Here is a 23,404-nt window from a genome sequence, read left to right as displayed (position 1 = left end):
TTAACCATGGCTGTTTATTCTGGGCCACCCCTGAACGAACCCAGCAAATTGTCAGGTTCCAAGATCGTGCTTGCCAAGTGCGCGAATTTCTCAATTTTTGCACGACAACATTAACCCTTGTTTACAAGACTTTGTTTCCTCGAAATGAGGTTCCCAAAACTCTTCCTGAATTGCTGGAGATATTCAGAGATGCTCCCCGCATTCATAATTTTGTGCGAGCTCAATTGACTACTGGAGCAAGGTTCGCCATGATTATGATAAATATTTGTCATCCAAAATTAGACCTGACGAAGATTGTTGCTGATTGCCTGGCCAAGAAATCGCGGCAAAAAATGATATTGACACAATCAATGAGATGGTAACTCCTGTGGCCGAGTCGATGATAGATGAGCTTCTTCGGATGGACTCAGAATTCTTCGTCAAGGGGTCCTATGCTGAACATAAAACAACCAGAGGCTTGTCCATAGATAGTATTTTAGGCTTTGACTGATTTGTACCATATTGCAAAACCTTGTGTCTCTATCTTTTTTGATTTCTTTTTTATTTCCGAAGAAATTTGTTGTATATTGCAAAGTGCTCTATATTGTTGGAGCCCCCGAGCCTTCTGGCTAGAGTTTGTACTGTTTTTTCCATCTCGAAGATTTTTCCTTCTGTTGTAATAAGACATCTTTGTTTTTTCATTGATGGATTGCAAGCCCTCGAGTATCTTAGTGTCGAAGTTCTATATTTTTGTTGCGAGGTTCTTGGACCAAAGCAATAAGATTTTTGACGTGTACACTATATTTATAATTGTTAGCTTCCGATTTTTATATTTGGCGAGGTATTAGTGTACCAAGGCGAAATATTTCGGTAAGTCTAGTTTGTCTATATTGTACGTATTTTGAGACTTGAAGGCGTTGAGCCCCCGAGCGTGTCGAAGAATAAGAAGTATATCTCCACTATCTTTATTATATTGCAGCACCGCGAGCCCGCCTCATTAAAAACCTTTCCGGCCCCACTCGGTGCCCCGAAAAGGAAAAGAGTGCGTCTGAAAACTCGCGGGCGTTTCAGTACATTGTATTTTTACAGAGAAGGACTGTATTTCAGCTCTAGGCGTAGAACCGCCTGAGCTGCGCCACGTTCCAGGGGTTTTTCTCGGGAGCCCCTGTCTTCTTGTCCTTGATCCTGTATGCGCCTCTGTCGATGACTTCCATGACAACGTAAGGCCCCAACCATGGTGATTCGAGCTTCTCAGTACTTTTTTTATTTAACCGCAAGACCAAATCCCCAACTTGAAAAGATCTTGGCCTTAACCGTCGACTGTGGTAGTTTTTGAGGTCTTGCTGGTATTTGGTGACTCGTGAAAGTACTTCATCTCGAGCTTCGTCGAGTGCGTCCATATCATCCTCCCGAGCTTTTTGTGATGTTTCTTCGTCATACTCTGTTACTCTTGGAGAATCATGCTCTATTTCAATTGGTAGTACTGCTTCGGCTCCGTGGACGAGAAAAAATGGAGTTTCTTGTGTCGCCGTATTTGGTGTTGTTCGGATGCTCCGCAAAACACTTGGCAATTCCTCTGGCCAAGTATGTCGAGCTTTTTCAAGCGGTCCTAGCAGGCGCTTTTTGAGGCCGTTGCAGATGATTCCATTGGCTTTCTCGACTTGTCCGTTAGTTTGCGGGTGCCCAACTGACGCAAAGTGCAATTTAATGCCTACTTCTGCGCAGTATTCCTTGAATTCCTTGGATGTGAAGTTTGAACCATTATCTGTGACAATGCTATGAGGCACTCCAAACCGAAAAACTAGGCCTTTCACAAACTTTATTGCCGATGCTGCATCTGGTGAATTTATTGGCTTCGCTTCTACCCACTTGGTGAATTTGTCGACAGCGACCAGCAAGTACTCATACCCTCCTGGCGAAGCTTTGTGCAACTTGCCCACCGTATCAAGTCCCCATTGGGCAAAGGGCCACGACAATGGTATTGGTGTTAATTCCGCCGCTGGAGAGTGAGGTTTTGCGGCAAATCTTTGACACGCGTCGCAAGTTCTTACTATTTCCTTGACATCCTCGATTGTTGTCAACCAATAGAATCCTGCCCGAAAAACTTTGGCTGCAATAGCTCGACTACTTGCGTGGTGGCCACATATTCCTTCGTGTACATCCTTCAGAATTATTCTTCCTTCCTCGGGTGTGACACACCTTTGCATAACGCCTGAAATACTTCGCTTGTATAACTCCCCCTTGATCACTGTGAAAGCTTTGGATCGTCGAATAATTCGCCTGGCCTCAACTGGATCGTCGGGTATTTCTTTCCTGAGGATATATGATATATACCCTTGCATCCAAGGAACTTCTACCATCATCACAAGTTCTTGGTCCTCTTCATCCTCCGTAGTTTCTTTGAGGGGCGCCGAAGTTTTTCCTTCCTTTGCTTTTTTCTGCACCTTTTTCGGCTTCGTGGATCTCTCCGCTATTTCTTCCCAAAATACTCCTGGCGGGATTGGGAGGCACTGCGATCCGATGTTTGCGAGAACGTCGGCTTCATCATTGCTCAATCTACTGATGTGATTCACCTCACACCCATCAAACAGCTTCTCAAGCTCATTGTACACCTCCTTGTATGCCATCATGCTATCATTGGCTGCGTCACATTGGTTCATAACTTGCTGAGCCACCAATTGTGAGTCGCCAAAGATTTTTAGTCGAGTTGCACCGCAAGCTTTCGCCATCTTCATCCCGTGTATGAGGGCTTCATATTCTGCTTCATTGTTGGATGCGTTAAGGAACGTCATCCGAAGGACGTATTTCAATTTGTCGCCTTCAGGTGAAATAAGTACTACTCCTGCGCCAGCTCCTTCTGCTCTCTTAGACCCATCGAAGTTCATGGTCCAAGTTCTCGACAAATCTGGGGGTCCCGTGTTTTGTAGCTCCATCCACTCTGCAATGAAATCTGGCAGAACTTGCGACTTGATTGCCTTTCTTTTTTCATACGTGATGTCCCGAGGGGAAAGTTCTATTCCCCAAAGGGAGACACGCCCTGTAGCTTCTGGATTGTTCAGTATATTTGAAAGAGGTGCTTCGTTGACTACTATTATCGGGTGTGCCGAAAAATAGTGGCGCAACTTTCTTGCCATTGCAATTACTCCATATGCTAGTTTCTGGTACTGCGGGTACCGCTGTTTGGAAGGCGATAAAACTTCACTGATGAAATATACTGGCCTTTGCACTCCATGGAGTTTTCCTTCTTCTTCTCTTTCAACGACTAGCACCGTGCTAACCACTTGGGGCGTGGCTGCAATATACAGTAGGAGAGGTTCCTTTTCCTTCGGCGCCACCAAGATTGGTGGTGTCGAGATTATGCGCTTCAAATCCTCGAAAGCTCTGTCGGCCTCTTCGTTCCACTGGAATTTCTCTCCTTGCTTTATCAGAGCGTAAAATGGTAACGCTTTTTCTCCCAGCCTGGCGACGAATCTGCTCAAAGCTGCGACTCGCTTGATTAGCTGCTGTATTTCTTTCAACTTTGTTGGCTTCCTCATTGTTACGATAGCTCGTATTTTATCGGGATTTGCTTCAATCCCTCTTGCTGAAACTAGAAACCCCGTAAGTTCTCCCCGCTGAACGCCAAAAGAACACTTCGTCGGGTTCAGCTTGGGGCAGAATTTGTCGAGGTTGTCAAAGGTTTCCTTGAGATCCTCGATCAGCGTTGCCCCCTTTTTTGACGTTATGACGACATCGTCGATGTATACTTGCACGTTTTTCCCAATCTGTGTCGCCAAACACTTCTGCATCATCCTCTGATATGTTGCTCCCGCGTTTTTCAGACCAAAGGGCATTGTTCTGTAGCAAAACACGCCATAAGGTGTGATGAACGCTGTCTTTACTTCATCTTCTTCTTTCAATCTGATCTGGTTGTAACCAGAATATGCGTCCAGGAAGGAAAGACGTTCACATCCAGCCGTGGAGTCGATAATTTGATCGATCCTCGGGAGGGGAAAGTGATCGTTTGGACAATGTTTATTGAGACACGTAAAGTCGACGCACATGCGAAGGACCTTAGTGTTTTTCTTCGGCACCAACACAGGATTTGCTACCCATGTGGCTTCTGTGTGCAACTCCTTGATAAAACCAGCTTCTCGTAGTCGATCGATTTCTGACAGCATGGCCTTGCGGTTTGGTTCCGAAAAACGCCGCAAGGGTTGTTTGATTGGTCTCGCTAGTGGATCCAAGTTTAGGTGGTGCTTGGCAAGTTCCCTGGGTACTCCTCCTTGTGGAACCAAACCGCAAGGCGTATTAAAAAAAGAAGTATTAGTGATCTCATACAAGCTTTAGTTTCAATGTTAAAATGTAGTCTGTGAACAGTTACAACCTTATTTATTAATTTAAGAAACGTGTAGCTGTTATCACCAGAATTTGACCGAGTCAGAGGTGGGCCGCGATCAAGATGGGTTTGAAGAATATACATGGAAGAATATACTTGAATCGGCCTTATATGCAAAGTTTGGGCTAGTTTGCCCGTGTATCTGTAATATAGTAGATTACGTGTCGGTTAGTTAGAGTTTGGCTCGTGCACGGTTGGGATTATTCCCACGTTAGAAAGTCTACGGACTATAAATATGTATCTAGGGTTTATGAAATAAACAACAATCACGTTCACCACAAACCAATCTAGGCGCATCGCCAACTCCCTTGTCTCGAGGGTTTCTTCCGGGTAAGCATCATGCTGCCTAGATCGCATCTTGCGATCTATGCAGTACAAGTTTATTCGTCGTTCATGCGTTGCTCGTACTGAAGCCTTTTTGATGGCGAGCAACGTAGTTATCTTAGATGTGTTAGGGTTAGCATTGTTCTTCGTATCATATGCTATCGTCGTGCAACCCTTAGACATCTAGCCGCCCTTACGCCTATCTTAGGCGTAGGGGCGGCACCCCGCTTGATCATTATTTAGTAGATCCGATCCGTTATGGTTGCTCCTTGTTCTTCAAGGATTAGTTTAATATCTGCATAGTTAGGCCTTACAAAGGGTTGAAGGATCCAGCGGCGCGTAGGGTGTAGTTTGCTAGCCCTAGACAGGATGTTCCGGGGATCAACCTCGTGTTGGTTTTTAGGCCCTGTCTAGGATCGGCTTACGATCACCGTGCGCGGCCGCGAGGCTCAATCACGAGTAGGACGTTCCGATTATGCGGTGAAAACCCTAAATCGTCGTAGATCGTTTTAGCTTTATTTTGATCAAGCAGGACCACCATATATTCGTACACCTCGTGCGAATCATGGGTGGATCGGCTCTTTGAGCCGATTCACAGGACAACCTGAGAGCCGATCGAGGCTCGTATTTAATGTTTACGTGTATGCCATGCAAGAAACTAAGCGAGGCATCTCCATCACCTTCCTGACCAGGTATAGGTCAGGTGGCACGCCCTTGCACCAGCATCGGACGTGCGTGCCGGAGTCTTTGCGGGCCGTCGCTCGGAGGGACCAGGGCCAGCTGCAGCCCTAAGTTGCTCCCGGCTCTTCTGTGTTGCCCGTCGCTGCTCGCCGGTGGGTTTCTGACCGCAACAGTAGCTAAAAATCCAGGCTTAATGGGTATGTCACAATATTTTTGTGCAAGAAAACACAGTGGTAAACGTGATAAAAATGCTAGGCATATTGTTTTCGTCCTCTTATACTTTGGTAGATCCATTCTGTAATTCCGCACTGATAGTTCAGAAAGCTGCAGTATTACAACAGAACGAGAGGTCCATGCTACAACAATGAACACGTTATTTTCCAGAAGAACTACAAGAAGCTATTGTGAGACTATAAGAGGAAGGAAAGGTTCAGGAAGCATGGTGTCTGGTGCCAACACAAGAACAAAAGTAACCATTCCATGAAGTGGTCTGCCGCAGTTTGATACTTCAGTATGTGTCTAGCAAAGGACATCTCAACAATCAACGACACTATCAAAAGTAATTTTGAGACTAATTAATGCCGATCCCAAAAAAATAATAAAAACCTATGAAGGATGACAATATATGGCCGATAGTTTCATTTGGATATACGATATACTCATCCGAGTAGCAAGTAGGGAAGTAAAAAAGATAACTAATAAGTTTGTACCCAAGCAGACAACCTTAGGGATCCGCTGTGGTAGTGTATTTAAATTTTAAAAGGAGTCTTCTGTAATCATTTGGGAATAGAAAAATAAACCTTCATCCCTGCATGATACCTAGTTCTCTAATTTCTCTTACCTATCCACATGGCCCTTCTCAACTATCCTAGGCCACAGATACGCCCACACACAAGGGTGCCCATGCTACTATGACTACAAGTAAACACCTTCTAATATAATCCTTAGTATGCAAGTGGTTACAAATAATCTTATGGCAAGCATTCACTATTTTTTGCTTTAGTATTATCATTAGCGACCCAAAGAATCAATAGCAAGTGAAAAATTACATCGAGCATTCTCTAATGTCGCTTACCTATTACTGTCAAAATGGCCCAAGAAACCAACCAGTTACCTAACACTGTTATACAGCTACAGAAAACACAAAACAGTGAGGTGCAGGGTGCACACTAATTGCAAAGCTATGTAACACTATACAGATCATTGAAGGGAAAAGAGGCAAACCTTGTAGGACAATCCTTCAGCACTGGAAAAATGGGAGGCCAGAACATCGTAAAGGGATAGATAGTACACGAATATCGGTCATCTTTTGTCATCTCGTACACTTTGCGCAGCGTTCTGGACTTGACATCCAAGTGGAGTGCCCATCGGCCCATCTCCAAGAAGAGGAACTCAGCAGTATAGTCCCCCACTTGGTTTATCTTGAGGAAAGCAGTAGGCTCATCCTCAAGCAAATGAGCACACATATCACGCAGGCAAATGTTGTCCACCAGCAGCCAGCTGTTCCCCGCCTTGCGGAGCCAGACATGAAGTTGAAGCTCCTTAGCATGGATGAGATACACATCTGAAGCACCATCATCAGCCCGTGATAGCATGGTGGTGCCTTTTACGCCAAAATCCACCCCTTGTGGGAGCTGAATTGTGGAGAAAAATGCGGCGGTCAGATCCAAGACAAGAATTTCATTTCTGGCGCTCGACATATAGATCTTGTTGCCAACGAGTATAGAGCCTGGGGTATATCGTGCATGCACGAAGTAGTCCGCGGCCAAGGTAAGATGCGTGCGCCAAGCGTCGTCGCCATTTTGCAGCATATATACGTGCACTGTAGATTTCGTTCCATCTATGGTAGACTTCACCGTCAGATAAAAGTATGACAATACTTTGCCTTCTTCTTTGAAGAAGAGTTGTCTGTAAGCGTAGAAAATGCCCTCCTTGGTTGGGAGGCGTAATGTCGGGATGATGGTCGTGCCTCTCTGAGGGCACGTCGGCGTGTGCAGTACAGATATAATGTCGTGCCAGATTTCGCTGTGATTGCCGTGTACCTGCAAAACGGTGCAGGTGCGGCTGGTGAGGACGCGGCCGTTCCAGCAGCCGACCATGTCGAAACACGCACGGCGGACAACAGCGGGGAGCTCTAGGGTCGGGAGTTGAGGCACCATCGAGAAGAACCGCGGCCGCCAGAAGCTCGTGTACCACCCCTGTCCGAGGTAGAAGCCGAGGAGCCTAGGCGGATGGAGCTTGCGGAACCGGCGAAGGAAGGCGTGATCGGAGGCGAGCTGGAGCCAGCGCCTGCAGACGGTGGCGGCACGGACAAGGCTGGCAGGGCAGCCCAGCCGGACGATGATCTCTGCGAGGAGGTCGTCGTCGTCGAGCGCCATGGATACGCACGTCGGCGGTGACTGCGTCTCGCCCTCCATATTGTCCAACGGCGGCTGCGTCAAGCGTTCGGTTCTGTGTAGGGTTTGGGTTTAGGGCAGAGATCAAAGGCATCTCCTCATGGCCGAGTGACCTCGGCTTGAGAGGCCCATCCAAACCCATCACGAACTAACAACTAGGAGCCACAAGTCCGTAATAAAAGCCCCAGTTTCTGAGAGTTAAAAAAAAAGAGTTAGGATTAGTTTGGCAACAAAGTTCCTGTAAAACTGAAAGATTTCAGTGCGCTGGAAAATAAACTCCAGTTTTTTTTCTTCGAAATTCTGCCAATCCATTAATAATTATCAATAGCAGTAAAACAGACCCAAAAGTAATACTCTAAAAATTACAAGTAGGTCTTTCGACCACCTAACGACGACTACAAACACTAACAAAAGCCGAAGGCGCACCACTGTCCTCGCCCCTCCATCACCGGAGCCAGGCAGAGTTTATCGTAGTAGAGTTTGTTGTAGTAGACAAACGGGAAATCAAAGATGACAACCATAGATCGGAAGAGACTGACCTGAAACCATACAAACGAACATGAAAACAAACCGAATCCCAGCAGATCCGCTAGGCACAAGACTCCACACACCCTCCGCTGTTGCTAGACGCACTACCAGAGAGAGGATAGGGCGGGGGGGGGGGGACCTTATTCTGATGGATGTAGCCGCCGCTTCAGCATCCCGAAGAAGACATTGAAAATAACCTAACAAAGAACAAAAACCCTCCCTCTGGCGAGGGGACAGAACCAAGGCCACCGGAGACGGAGTGGACCGGCGGCGTCGCCGGCGAGGGGACGAAACCCTAGATGGGTTTTTTTTGGTCGCGTCTTGATCGACTAAAAAATTAACAACTTAAAGGTGTGTTCCGTTTTCTAGCCAGTTTGTTGATACCATTATTTCTCAGTTTTGGCAAAAACTATACACAGTTTGGTAAGTATGGTTTTACCGTCGCTTTGACCAGGTGCATGTTTCTTGTTAGCCTAAGCAACCTTGTTAAAGCATCTCCATTGGGAGATCCGAAAGGCCACTTAGGCGTAAAACCGTTCACCACCGCGCACCCTAAATGCTGCCGGCGCGCAGAGCGGCCCGATAAACAAACTGGCACTTTCGTGTCGGCCCCGGGGTTCGAACGGGGGGCACTATCAGGGTTTTCCGTGTGTAAAAAGGCATGACTAGTATGGTAGGGTCACAACACACGGTCAAAGCGGCACCGACGCCTTCATCTCCCCAATAGGATGTAAAGCTTGGGAGATGGCTCGTCGACCGACGCAAGAGCAATAGTGAGGACCATCGTGTCGGGGTTCCCCCATGAAGGCCTATTGGCCATTGTTTGTTTTGAGAAAACTCAGAAAATTTTGCGTCCTGGTGCATTGATAGAAAAGAGAATTATCAAATCCGGAAGATGACATCAAGTGGAAGATGGCGCTAGAATGAGGGATGTTCCTCTCTTACGACGTTGGGCAGAGAGTGAACGGCCTGTGCCCTGTTGCCACCAATCCATGACCCTATAAACACAAGTGTGAGCTCTAATGTTATTTTAGTTCAATGTTTTACAAATATAATTCTAAGGGTTGGATTCCTTTAAATACAAGTGGTTCAGATCCATGAAAAGAGTCTCATGCTTCTAGGCCCCTCTATAAACACAAGTGTGAGCTCTAATGTTATTTTAGTTCAATGTTTTATAAATGTAATTCTAAGGCCGGGTTGGATTCATTTAAAGGAAACGATTTTATTCCTTCTATATATGCCACATTGGCAGTTTTCACAAAAAAATGTTTAAATGTGATTTTCTTCTGAGTGCACTTGTTTTCAAAATGGCCTTGTGTGCTAACTGTGAAAGCTGTTCGAATCTTCACCCAATGTTAAATAATGTGACGTTCCACATAATACTTTCTTCTGCCTTTTGGAATCTCATCTCACTACCTTTTATTGCCTTCTCTATATGTTTTTTTTTAATCTTGCACATGACAAATGGAAGAATTTGTCTACTTGATAACCGATCGAGAACTTACATATACAAATATTGTTTTGTTTGTATAACAAAGCTGAGAGCACAACTAACATGAAACCGTATGCATAATCTTATATTGCATTCCGTCGACAAAGAAGAGAAAAGCACATCTCCAGGTCTCGATTGTGAAGAGCATCCCAAACCATAGCCAGAAACCAAACAAAATCCCAGCAACTACATAATAGTACATCCAATGGTCCTGCTCTTCACCATTTCTGTCATCGGGTGCAAGCAAAGTATTTTGGAATGTCAAGAGGAAACCCACAAAGCCCGGAATTGTTGGAGTAAATCGATGGGTCTATGAGGGTCTGAATCTGACTCCCGACAGGTATCTTTCCAGACAAAAGATTATTTGAGACATTCAACGTGCTGAGCCCCGATAAGCTGGAGATGCTCAGAGGAATGGCTCCTGAAAGTCCATTAGATGATAGATCTAGGGACTCGAGAACACTCAAACTGCCAATGTCTTCAGGAATGCTGCATGACAGATAGTTTCTTGAAAGGTTCAGAAACCGGAGACCTTGAAGGTTGGTTAACTCTTGAGGGATGCACCGAGACAGTAAGTTGCCGGACAAATCGATGCCAGTTAGTAACCAGATTGTTCTCTGGAAATTCAGCTCTTGGCCCTTCCAGATTACATCAATTTTATCCTCGTATAGGACGGACGGATCTGGAATCCACTGATTTATTGGAAGCATCATGGAGGTCAAGTTGCTGAAGGCAGAGGGAATTGACCCGATCAAGCTATTGTTTGCCATGTCGAGTAGCTGAAGTTGTGAAAGTTGTGACAACTCCGGTGGAATTTCCCCAGTGAAATTGTTTGATTTGATGCTAAGTATTTTCAGCGATGGGATACGACTCCCGATCCATGCAGGAATCTCACCGGAGAACATGTTGTTTCCAATGTCCAGGGTCGCCAGGAAGTTGCAGCCCCTTAGGACCGTGGGGAAAGGACCGACAAAGCCATTTTTAGCAAGATAAAGTGACCTAAGAGAGCAATTTCGACTTGCCTTAGCCATGGGGACTTTACCTGAGAAGAAGTTGTTGGAGAGATCCATGAACATGAGAGCCTGCATGTTCCACCAGCTATCTGGGAGCTTCCCAGTGAGCTGGTTGTTGGACAGGTCCATGAACAACACATAAGAGAGATTTCCCAAGCAGTGTGGGAGCTTTCCAGAGAGCAGGTTGTTGGAGAGGTCCATGTACAACAGGGAACTGAGTTTGCACAAGCAGGCAGGGAGCTCCCCGGTGAACCGGTTGTTTGACAGGTCCATGTATAATGCAAAATGCAGCTCACATAAGCAGGCTGGGATCTTCCCGGTGAGCCAATTGTTTGATAAGTCCAACCTCTCGGTGGAGACAATCTTGCAGAGCTGGTGCGGGATGTGGCCGACAAGGCTGTTGTTGCGGAGATCGAGTTTAACCAGGCTGTGCATGTCACCCAGCTGTGGCGGGATGGAGCTGTTGAAACTGTTGTTGCTGAGGTCAAGTGATTCGAGGGAATGCAGCCGCGAGATGTTTGCCGGGATGGCGCCTCCAAGGTTGTTCCTGTAGGATAACGTTGCATAGAAAACAAAAAAATTTCCTACCGCGAACATGCAATCCAAGCCAAGATGCAATCTAGAAGACGGTAGCAACGAGGGGGTATCGAGTCTCACCCTTGAAGAGATTCCAAAGCCTACAAGATGAGGCTCTTGTTGCTGCGGTAGACGTTCACTTGCCGCTTGCAAAAGCGCGTAGAAGATCTTGATCACGATCGGTTCCGGCGCCACGAACGGGCAGCACCTCCGTACTCGGTCACACGTTCGGTTGTTGATGAAGACGACGTCCACCTCCCCGTTCCAGCGGGCAGCGGAAGTAGTAGCTCCTCTTGAATCCGACAGCACGACGGCGTGGTGTCGGTGGCGGTGGAGAACTCCGGCGGAGCTTCGCTAAAGCTACGCGGGAGATATGGAGGAGAGGGGGCGGCTAGGGTTTGGGAGGGGGTGGCCGGCCTCAAGGGGGTGCGGCCAACTTGTGGCTTTGTGGTTGCCGGCCCCCTCCCCTATGCCCCTCATTATATAGGTGGAACCCCAAGTGTTGGTATCCAAGTCTTCGAATAAGACCCGAACCAAAAACCTTCCATATGGAGGGGAAACCTAGCCAAGCTAGGACTCCCACTAGAGGTGGGAGTTCCACCTCCCATATGGGGGGGGTGGCCGGCCCCCTAAGGGGGAGTCCATTTGGGACTCCTCCCCCACTAGGGTTGGCCGGCCATGGAGGTGGAGTCCCATGTGGACTCCACCTTCCTTGGTGGTTTCTTCCAGACTTTTCTAAAACCTTCTAGAACCTTCCATAGAACCTTCCGCGACATTTTAATTCACATAAAATGACATCCTATATATGAATCTTATTCTCCGGACCATTCTGGAACTCCTCGTGATGTCCAGGATCTCATCCGGGACTCCGAACAAATATTCGAACTCCATTCCATATTCAAGTACTACCATTTCAACATCCAACTTTAAGTGTGTCACCCTACGGTTCGTGAACTATGCGGACATGGTTGAGTACTCACTCCGACCAATAACCAATAGCGGGATCTGGAGATCCATAATGGCTCCCACATATTCAACGATGACTTTAGTGATCGAATGAACCATTCACATACAATACCAATTCCCTTTGTCTCGCGATATTTTACTTGTCCGAGGTTTGATCTTCGGTATCACTCTATACCTTGTTCAACCTCGTCTCCTGACAAGTACTCTTTACTCGTACCGTGGTATGTGGTCTCTTATGAACTCATTCATATGCTTGCAAGACATTAGACGACATTCCACCGAGAGGGCCCAGAGTATATCTATCCGTCATCAGGATGGACAAATCCCACTGTTGATCCATATGCCTCAACTCATACTTTTCGGATACTTAATCCCATCTTTATAACCACCCATTTACGCAGTGGCGTTTGATGTAATCAAAGTACCTTTCCGATATAAGTGATTTATATGATCTCATGGTCATAAGGACTAGGTAACTATGTATCGAAAGCTTATAGCAAATAACTTAATGACGTGATCTTATGCTACGCTTAATTGGGTGTGTCCATTATATCATTCACATAATGACATAACCTTGTTATTAATAACATCCAATGTTCATGATCATGAAACGATGATCATCTATTAATCAACAAGCTAGTTATACAAGAGGCTTACTAGGGACTCCTTGTTGTTCACATAACACACATGTATCAATATTTCGGTTAATACAATTATAGCATGGTATGTAAACATTATCATAAACTCAAAGATATTATAATAACCATTTTATTATTGCCTCTTGGGCATATCTCCAACAGTCTCCCACTTGCACTAGAGTCAATAATCTAGTTTACATTTGTAAAGATATAACACCTTGGTCTTCTGGTGCTTTATCATGTATTGCTCACAGGAGAGGTTTTAGTCAACGGATCTGACATGCTCAGAAACGTATGTATTTTGTAATTCATTTGCGTCTCAACGCATCACTCATTTCCAAATGAGTCGGCATTAAATATGTTTGGTCTTCTGGTGGAACCTTAATTCCGCGGTCTGAAATATGTCACTAATATTGTCACACACAATATAGCTTCAAAGTTCTGACTCTGTCGGAACTACACCAAGTTCTCAAAGAACCTCTTGACTTAACATCCTTTGTTATTGTCAAAACAATGACATACTCTGCCTTCTTTTGTAGAATCCGTCACAATATTTAGAACTCTTCTAAATCTAGCATAGACAACTTCTAGCTCATTGTGTTACCTTTTAAACAACACTTAGTCTAATTTGAAATTGAAATTATATTTTATATGTGACAAAACCAATATCGGTGTAACACCTTACAGCGATTTGTTTGTCATTTCTTCATACAAAAAAAAAAATATATCCTTAGTTCTTCTAAAGTACTCAAGGATATTCTTACTGTCGTCCAATGATCATCATATGAATCATTCTGGTATATGCTCATAACACTTTATAGCACATGATATCTGATTGTGTACATATTATTCGTGATCTATAATCACTCATGTGTTTTTACTCATTGAGTGTCAGATACACTCAAATCTTGTTAAAACTTTAACATGACAAGAATATTTTCTTAATATTTCTATATTGAACCATTTTCAATATCTATTCCATGTACTTTGACTTAAACTTATTTATGTGTTTCAATCTATCTTCATAGATCTTGACACTAAATTTGTTTCAGTCCATATCCTTTCATTGAAGTTAATTTTCAATGAAACATTTTTAATCAAGTATATAATTACATTATTTATAACCAACTATATGTCATCTACATAAAGTATTATAAATATGTCTCAGCGCTCCCACTTAATTTCTTGTAAATGCAAGCCTCTTCATCATTTCTGATGAAATCAAAAACTTTTTGACTATTTCATCTGGTGAAGATTCCAACTCCGTGATACTCACTTCATCCAATTGAAGTTCGTATACCTATCTAGTATTCTACGGACTAGTAAAACAATTGGTTGTATCTTGTATACATACTTCTGTTAAGTAGTGTATTTTGCCATCCTACTAGCATATCTCATAAAAGAAATATGTATTGATTACTAGAATAATCCACATAGACTATAAGCATTGCTATGGAAGATCTAATCTTATCGTAGTCAACTCTTTGAACTTTGTCGTAAACAATTTTTTCGACAAGTCGAGCTTCTTTAAGGATATTTCATCCAAGTCTATAGATCCATTTACTTTCAAAAAGTATTCATCTATTATGGATTTCATGGCGTATGGCCATTTTAACGGAGTCAGGGCCCATCATAACTTCTTTGTTTGTAGTTGGTTTATCATTGTTCAAAATCAATCCTTTGTCCACAAATCATTTATTTGATCACAAAGTAAACCATACCTACAAGGTTCAATATGTACTTCGATCTCCATGACTAAAACACTTTGTAGTCATGGGAGCCATGATCGTTGTGGCCGCTTCCGAAACCAATTCCGATGCTGCGCTACTCTGATCATTATGCTCAGGTTCATAAACCTTATCAAATTATATTGTCCTCCCACTCAAATACTTTACTAGAAACAATTTCTCGGAAATAAGAAACATTGACAAACACTTTTGTCTTTGTCTCGTGGGAAGAATTCCCAATCAAATCTCTGGGATAACCAACAAAGACATTCATCCGATTTTGGTTGTAAACTTATTTACTTATGCTATGCATACCAAAATTTAAGAAAAGACTATCAGGTTTCATACCTATGCCATAACTCGTATGGTGTCATTTCAACGGATCATGATGATGCTCTATTCAGTGTAAAAGCGGTAGTCACTAAAGCATAATCCACAAAAATATAATGGCGTCATAATATTTTATCTCATCATTAATCCAACAAGGTTTGGATACATATCTCGGATACTATATCATCATTATGATACTCCAAGAAATGTGAGTTGTAGAACAATTTCATAACTCTCTTAGATGTTCGCTAAAACTCGTGATTCAAATATTTCCACCATGATCCAATCATAGATATTTGACTTTTCTATTACGATGATTTCCACTTCATGCTGAAATTTATTTGAATCCATTCAAATGTTTCAAACTTCTTCCTTATTGAATATATCCACATATATATACTCAATTCATTGTTGAAAGTTTTCATGAAGTAGAAGAATCTCCCGCACACAACTATGCCCAGTGAACCACATACATCATCATGTATTTTTCCACTAAGTTAGTTGCCCGTTCAACTTTTTGGCCTATGAACGGTATTTTAATCATTCTCTTTAGAAAAGATTTGCAAGCGCCAAATGATTAAAAAATCAAATGACTCCAAAAATCCATTTGCATAGAGTTCCTTCATGCGTTCCTTTCTAACATGACCTAAATGGCGGTTCCACAAATAAGTGGAATTCAAATCATTTGCCTTATGGCATTTTTAGCGTCAGTGTTATGTATGTGTGTTTCACCATTAAGATTTATAATAACTTATCCATCGTATATGGAGTAATGTCATAATTTGAACAACTCATTGTTTTCATTTGACCAGAGCAAAATAACAATTATTAAGTTCTTTATTATAAATTCTAAGGGCTAGATAGAATGCCAACGACGAACATAATAACACTTTATTTTGTTCCAGACGTGCATTCCTATCATATTCCTTGTCAGTCACTTAGGCCATTGTATTCTTGTATTGTGTTGTTTTGTATGACACTTCATACCAACCAATATAGTACTAATACCCAAGAATTTTATAGTGTGACCTAACTAGGAATACAACCATAACATGTATATCATTTATATACACCTGAGCTAGACTTTCTAGTCTTTTCTTTCTTTCTGCCAGAATATCTTTTGCAGTTTCTCTTTTAGCTTTCCTCATTATTCAGAAAAACACTTCAACATCAATAACTTCTAGGTTTGTTGGTCTAATACCAATAACCTTGAGGTTCTTATTTTGAAGTTGGTCATCATATGACAAGTGTTCTAGATTTCACTATTAGTAACTTTGTAATACGATGAACAATTTCACTCATAATTTTATCCATCAATTCATGACAACTTTCTGAGACCATGTCTGTACATGCTAGGCTCATAAAGTTTAACCTTAGTATTCGCATGTGCAAATATGGCTTGCACCCGTTGTAAGCACACGTAGAATCTATAACACCCGATCATCACGTGATGCTTCGATACGACGAGTCTTAGCAACGGTGCATACTAAGGATAATAACTTCATGGATATGCGAATATCGTTAGTGCCCCAATAGTTGGAGGATTGTGACGCCTGGCGTCTTCAACCTTCATACATTCCCATAAAACTTATGAGTTTATATAGTCTCACCAAAATATATTCTATCATCTTGCAATAAGGTCTTAGATATCACACATATCTCATACCTTGATTATTTCTGAAAACTAAATTTTCAGCTCCTTACTTTTCAAATAAATTTGAACTTCAAGTTTGACGGAGACAAGATAACTTTAGGTACTAATTGAAACCATAGCTCTTTAAATCAACAATGTGAAGTTTACTAAAAGTTTGCAATAGGACTTAATCAATTCTTGATTCTTTAACAATACGGTACTAATCCGTAAAGTTTCTTGTCAGATTTTAACAGTATTTCTATCTCAATAACAAGACTAGCGCATAGTAGTAAACGGATGCCAATACTACAAAATTAATTCAAAATACTACTCAGACTATGTTTATGATAATTAGTTCATGTTTTAATCTAATTACTAATGAACTCCCACTTAATACAACATCCCTCATAGTTGTTAAGTGGTACACGATCCAAATTCACTACACCAAAAACCGATCATCACGTGAGATGATGTAGCTTCAATGGTGAACATCATCATGTTGATCATATCATCCATATGACTCGTGTTCAACCTTTCGGTTTCCGTTGTCCCGAGGCCATGTCTGTACATGCTAGGCTCGTCAAGCAAACCCAAGTATTCCGCGTGTGCAACATGGCTTACACCCGTTGTATGTGAATCGTTGAATCTATCACATCCGATCATCACGAGATGCTTTGAAACGCATTTAACTGTTACAACGGTGCATACGAGGGGAGAACACTTTATTATCTTGATATTAAAGTGAGGGATCATCTTATAATGCTACCGTCGCGTTCTAAGCAAAATAAGATGCATAAAAGGATTAACATCACATGCAGTTCATATGTGATATGATATGACCCTTTTGTCTTTGCGCCTTCGATCTTCATCTCTAAAGCACGGACATGATCTCCATCATCAGCGGGCATGATCTCCATCATCGTCGGCGCAGCATCAAGGTTCATGACGCCGTCTTCATGGTTGTTCACCTCATGTAGCAACTATTACAACTACTTTGAAAAACTACTCAACATGAAATTTAAAGACAACCATAAGGCTCCTGCCGGTTGCCACAATACAATAATGATCATCTCATACATATTCATCATCACATTATGGCCATATCACATCACCAAACCCTGCAAAAACAAGTTAGACGTCTCTAATTTGGTTTGCATATTTTACGTGGTTTAGGGTTTTCGAGAAAGATCTAATCTACCTACGAACATGAACCACAACGGTGATACTAGTGTTGTCAATAGAAGAGTAAATTGAATCTTCATTATAGTAGGAGAGACAGACACCCGCAAACCCTCTTATGCAATACAAGTTGCATGTCGAATGAGGAACAAGTCTCATGAACGCGGTCATGTAAAGTTAGTCCGAGCCGCTTCATCCCACTATGCCACAAAGATGCAAAGTACTCAAACTAAAGATAACAAGAGCATCAACGCCCACAAACCATTGTGTTCTACTCGTGCAACCATCTATGCATAGACACGGCTCTGATACCACTGTAGGATAACGTTGCATAGAAAACAAAAAAATTTCCTACCGCGAACACGCAATCCAAGCCAAGATGCAATCTAGAAGACGGTAGCAACGAGGGGGTATCGAGTCTCACCCTTGAAGAGATTCCAAAGCCTACAAGATGAGGCTCTTGTTGCTGCGGTAGACGTTCACTTGCCGCTTGCAAAAGCGCGTAGAAGATCTTGATCACGATCGGTTCCGGCGCCACGAACGGGCAGCACCTCCGTACTCGGTCACACGTTCGGTTGTTGATGAAGACGACGTCCACCTCCCCGTTCCAGCGGGCAGCGGAAGTAGTAGCTCCTCTTGAATCCGATAGCACGACGGCGTGGTGTCGGTGGCGGTGGAGAACTCCGGCGGAGCTTTGCTAAAGCTACGCGGGAGATATGGAGGAGAGGGGGCGGCTAGGGTTTGGGAGGGGGTGGCCGGCCTCAAGGGGGTGCGGCCAACTTGTGGCTTTGTGGTTGCCGGCCCCCTCCCCTATGCCCCTCATTATATAGGTGGAACCCCAAGTGTTGGTATCCAAGTCTTCGAATAAGACCCGAACCAAAAACCTTCCATATGGAGGGGAAACCTAGCCAAGCTAGGACTCCCACTAGAGGTGGGAGTTCCACCTCCCATATGGGGGGGTGGCCGGCCCCCTAAGGGGGAGTCCATTTGGGACTCCTCCCCCACTAGGGTTGGCCGGCCATGGAGGTGGAGTCCCATGTGGACTCCACCTTCCTTGGTGGTTTCTTCCAGACTTTTCTAGAACCTTCTAGAACCTTCCATAGAACCTTCCGCGACATTTTAATTCACATAAAATGATATCCTATATATGAATCTTATTCTCCGGACCATTCCGGAACTCCTCGTGATGTCCGGGATCTCATCCGGGACTCCGAACAAATATTCGAACTCCATTCCATATTCAAGTACTACCATTTCAACATCCAACTTTAAGTGTGTCACCCTACGGTTCGTGAACTATGCGGACATGGTTGAGTACTCACTCCGACCAATAACCAATAGCGGGATCTGGAGATCCATAATGGCTCCCACATATTCAACGATGACTTTAGTGATCGAATGAACCATTCACATACAATACCAATTCCCTTTGTCTCGCGATATTTTACTTGTCCGAGGTTTGATCTTCGGTATCACTCTATACCTTGTTCAACCTCGTCTCCTGACAAGTACTCTTTACTCGTACCGTGGTATGTGGTCTCTTATGAACTCATTCATATGCTTGCAAGACATTAGACGACATTCCACCGAGAGGGCCCAGAGTATATCTATCCGTCATCAGGATGGACAAATCCCACTGTTGATCCATATGCCTCAACTCATACTTTCCGGATACTTAATCCCATCTTTATAACCACCCATTTACGCAGTGGCGTTTGATGTAATCAAAGTACCTTTCCGGTATAAGTGATTTATATGATCTCATGGTCATAAGGACTAGGTAACTATGTATCGAAAGCTTATAGCAAATAACTTAATGACGTGATCTTATGCTACGCTTAATTGGGTGTGTCCATTATATCATTCACATAATGACATAACCTTGTTATTAATAACATCCAATGTTCATGATCATGAAACGATGATCATCTATTAATCAACAAGCTAGTTATACAAGAGGCTTACTAGGGACTCCTTGTTGTTCACATAACACACATGTATCAATGTTTCGGTTAATACAATTATAGCATGGTATGTAAACATTATCATAAACTCAAAGATATTATAATAACCATTTTATTATTGCCTCTTGGGCATATCTCCAATAGTTCCCGCTGAGTTGCGGAATGGTGAGCCACTGGAGCGCCCCGGGGTCGAGCGTGCTGAGCCCCCCGGAGAGACCACGCTCCCCGAGCGCTAGCATCCAGACATGGTTGGCGCCGCAGAACACACCGTCCCATTTGCAGAAGGTTACACCTTCTTTGTCCCAGTTGGACAACGAGGCTGCGCCGGTGAGGCTGTCCTTCCATGCTAGAAGCGCATCGACATCGTACGAGGGCGAGACCAATGGACCAACCAAATTCGCTCGGATGGTGGCCGCCAGAAGGAAGAGCGCGGCAGTGCCGGCGAGCTGCGCGTGGGCTCGCGTCCTCATGTCCAGGACACCGGGTGTGAGATGGCTGATACGAGTAGGGGATACTCCAGTCGGCATAACATCACAAACTCAATCGCACAACATATATATGGACGGATTGGTTGCAAGCGTTGGTTTCGTCGTGTGTATGCAACTATGCATACGGCAGCGCACGGCAGCAGGGTGACGAATGGCAGCATCAAACAGCACCAGTCGAGGACAAGTCAGGAAGATTCGTAATCGTTCCCGGCTCTAACTAGCCAAGATGCCGGTCCATTCAAATGCGGCTTGGAAGCATTGGCCCTAGGAAAAATCGCACACTCGCACATAGTACGCCGTTCGTGTCCTGGGTCTGGAGGCTGCTGAGGCCCTTGCGGTGCGCCAAGCCATGGAGATTACCCGTGAGAATGGTATCCAGAAGATTGTCCTGGCGTCGGACTGTCTGTCCCTTATAATGAAGATTCAGGCTCCTCTGCCTGATCGTTCGGAGGTTGGCTCCCTGGTGGGTGACATCAAACGCCTGTCGTTGAGTTTCCTCTCTTGCTCTTTCGTTCATGTTGGTCGTTTATGTAATATCGCGGCTCATAAACTTGCTCGCTCTAAGGAACCCTCTGACTTTATTAGGGACGAACTAAGCTGTGATGTTCTGTAATCAATATAGAGCTGTGATTCTCAAAAAAAAAGTACGCCGTTCGTGTGGAACTCGACATTTGGATGCATGGGCGACATGGCACCGAGATACAGGGAAGAAGAAAACGCCGAGTACGGGCCAAGTCCTCATCTGTGCCTGGGTCCTCCGAGTGGCCCACTCTAGATCTATATATAGGAGGAGTTTAATCATTATACGTACCAGTTGACAGAAAGATTAATAAAGAGTTCTCTCCATATTCTCCTATGTGTCAATTTACTTTACGCATTCGGTGTGCCTTTGCTGTTCGTCTATTTCATCTACGCTATGCACCATCAGGACCGGCCAGCCGGCAGAGGTTGCACAACACGTTATCAGCACCTTCGCTTCACCAACCCTTCGTCAAGCCTGCATCGAGCAGGCGCTCGGCACCCGATCGCGAAGATATAATTCAAAATTGATCACAAAAATGGATTCATTGTTCGATTTCCTTTCAATTTATGCGATTTGCGTAATTATTAGATCTTATCTATGATGTGGATTTCTCTCCCGAGAGTCGAGCTGACATGATCAAAGGCTTGTTAACTACACTAAAGGGAGACGGAAGGCTTGTTAACTACACTATGGTTGGAGGCTCGTTAACTACACTATAGGGAGACGGAAGGCTGATGATTCCGCTGATCATAGCACCGTTGCGACGTACACATGCTGTGTCACGCACCGTTTTAATTCCAGGAGAATAATAACGAAGATGTTACGCTGGCCCTGATGGCCGAGCAAGCGAATTCCTTGGCCGCTGCCCGCGCGAACTTGCCGCCGCTGCGGCCCTGCTAGCCGCTGCCCGCCGCCTCCGCGCTACTGGCCGACACGCGCGCCTCCGCTGCCTTGCTAGCCGCTGCTTGCCGCCTCCGTGCTGCAGGCTGACACGCGCGCGCACACACCCCCGCTGCCTGCTGGCTGGCGCCCCCTCACCCCCACCGCGGCCCTGCTGGCCGACACGCGCGCGCCTGCACCGTGGCCCTGTCGGCGCCCGCATGCCTCCGCCCGCGCGCCTCTGCGCGCCTCCGCCATGGCCCTGCTGGCCAGCGCGCCTCTGCGCGCCTCCGCCATGGCCCTGTTGTATTTTGTATCAACATCGCATTTATGCAAAATTGATTACCTGCTGTAATCTTACACATTTTGCATAAATTGCGGATGACGGGAATCATGAGTTTGCGGAGTTGGCTCAGAACGGGCTGAACTACCTGACTTGGACCTCGGACATTGAGATCGTCCTCAAGGACAAAGGGATCAAGGGTGCGCTGCACTTCCTCCGCCACCACATGTGTGGTACTCTGAAAAATGAGTACATGGCAGAACAGAGTGGCCCTCAAAGCGCGGTTCTCTAGGCTGAAGTACGCTGTTCAGCCACACGCGGAGACAGAATCGATGCGTCTGAGGTTTGCGGACTTCAAGACTGTGGGAGAGTACAACTCTGCATTACACCGGATTTGTACCTCACTTCTCCTTTGTGGTACTACTATCACAGACAAAGAGAAGATAGAGAAAACTCTCTCTACCTTTCATCCAACTGCTATTCAGTCTTCGCGGAACTACTGCCAGGAGAAATTTCAGCAGTATGCAGCGCTCATTGATGTCCTCCAGGTGGATGAGGCGAAAGATGAAGTTATCAAAAAAAATTTCTCCTCGCAGCCTTTCGCTGGAGGTCCAAGTCAAGAAGTGAATGCCGACACATATAAGGTGCGCAAGCCAATAATGAAGAAGCGAGGCAAGAAAGCAAAACAGGGACCTAACCCCTCCAACCCGGCCAATCACCATCAGGACGACAAGGGGAGGCAAGGCCCCAGGATTGCTTCCGCTGCGGATCCAAGACTCACTTCTCCAGGCAGTGCCTGGCCCCTAAGCACATTGTGGACGCGTACAAGGCCAAGAAGGCGCGCGAGACGCACCTTGTTCAGGTGGAGGCACCACCGGCGCCCGCTGCGGCGCCCGTGATGATCCCCGTGCCCAATGCCGCGCCCGGAAAGGCGCAAGTTGAGGCACCTGTAGCGGCACTCCAGGCTGTTCCCGTGAACACCGAAGTGCCCATGGAGGTTGAGCACGTTGTGCCCCCTCCCGTGATCCAGTTGGACATTGATGCTGCCTCGGCAATGATAGCCAACGAAGAGAAGCTCACCGAGATGAAGATATCTGCTGAGGTCGATGGTTTCCTCGCGGACTCCATCTAAAACTTCACTTCGTCCTATTTATTTCATGATTTCACTTTGGCAATAATTTGATACATTCTTTTGATATGGTTGTAAGCTCTATGAGAGCAAAACATTTATTTGTTTCGGCGATTGGATGACATTTGTTTCATTCATTTATTCCATTATTTAATATGAGATGGTTATGTTATGTTCTGAAATGTTTATGTGTCTACTTACTTAATGATGCATCTTCCTCGCTCCATTATATTGATTAGACGCTATATTTTAGAATACGTGTGGCGCCCAAATGGAGGAAACGTGCCTTGCCGATAGC

At 44.7% G+C, this 23,404-nt stretch overlaps 1 protein-coding gene and 1 pseudogene across 1 annotated transcript; both read right to left on the bottom strand.

The window, feature by feature from the left end:
- Window positions 1-6,472: 6,472 nt before the first annotated feature.
- On the bottom strand, window positions 6,473-7,740 carry LOC127310789 (uncharacterized). The gene is made up of 3 exons (XM_051341428.1): window positions 6,686-7,740; window positions 6,587-6,608; window positions 6,473-6,493 (listed from the first exon to the last, which is right to left on the bottom strand). Exons 1-3 carry the CDS (start codon window positions 7,738-7,740, stop codon window positions 6,473-6,475), a joined length of 1,098 nt encoding a protein of 365 aa, XP_051197388.1.
- Window positions 7,741-9,836: 2,096 nt separating this feature from the next.
- Window positions 9,837-20,274, bottom strand: LOC127310790 (receptor-like protein EIX2; annotated as a pseudogene).
- Between the last annotated feature and the right edge of the window lie 3,130 nt (window positions 20,275-23,404).

The sequence above is a fragment of the Lolium perenne genome, chromosome 6 (assembly GCF_019359855.2).
Source record: "Lolium perenne isolate Kyuss_39 chromosome 6, Kyuss_2.0, whole genome shotgun sequence".
Lineage (NCBI taxonomy): Eukaryota > Viridiplantae > Streptophyta > Magnoliopsida > Poales > Poaceae > Lolium > Lolium perenne.
Note: the sequence above shows the minus strand (reverse complement) of the source record. Positions and strands in the feature narration are given on the sequence as shown.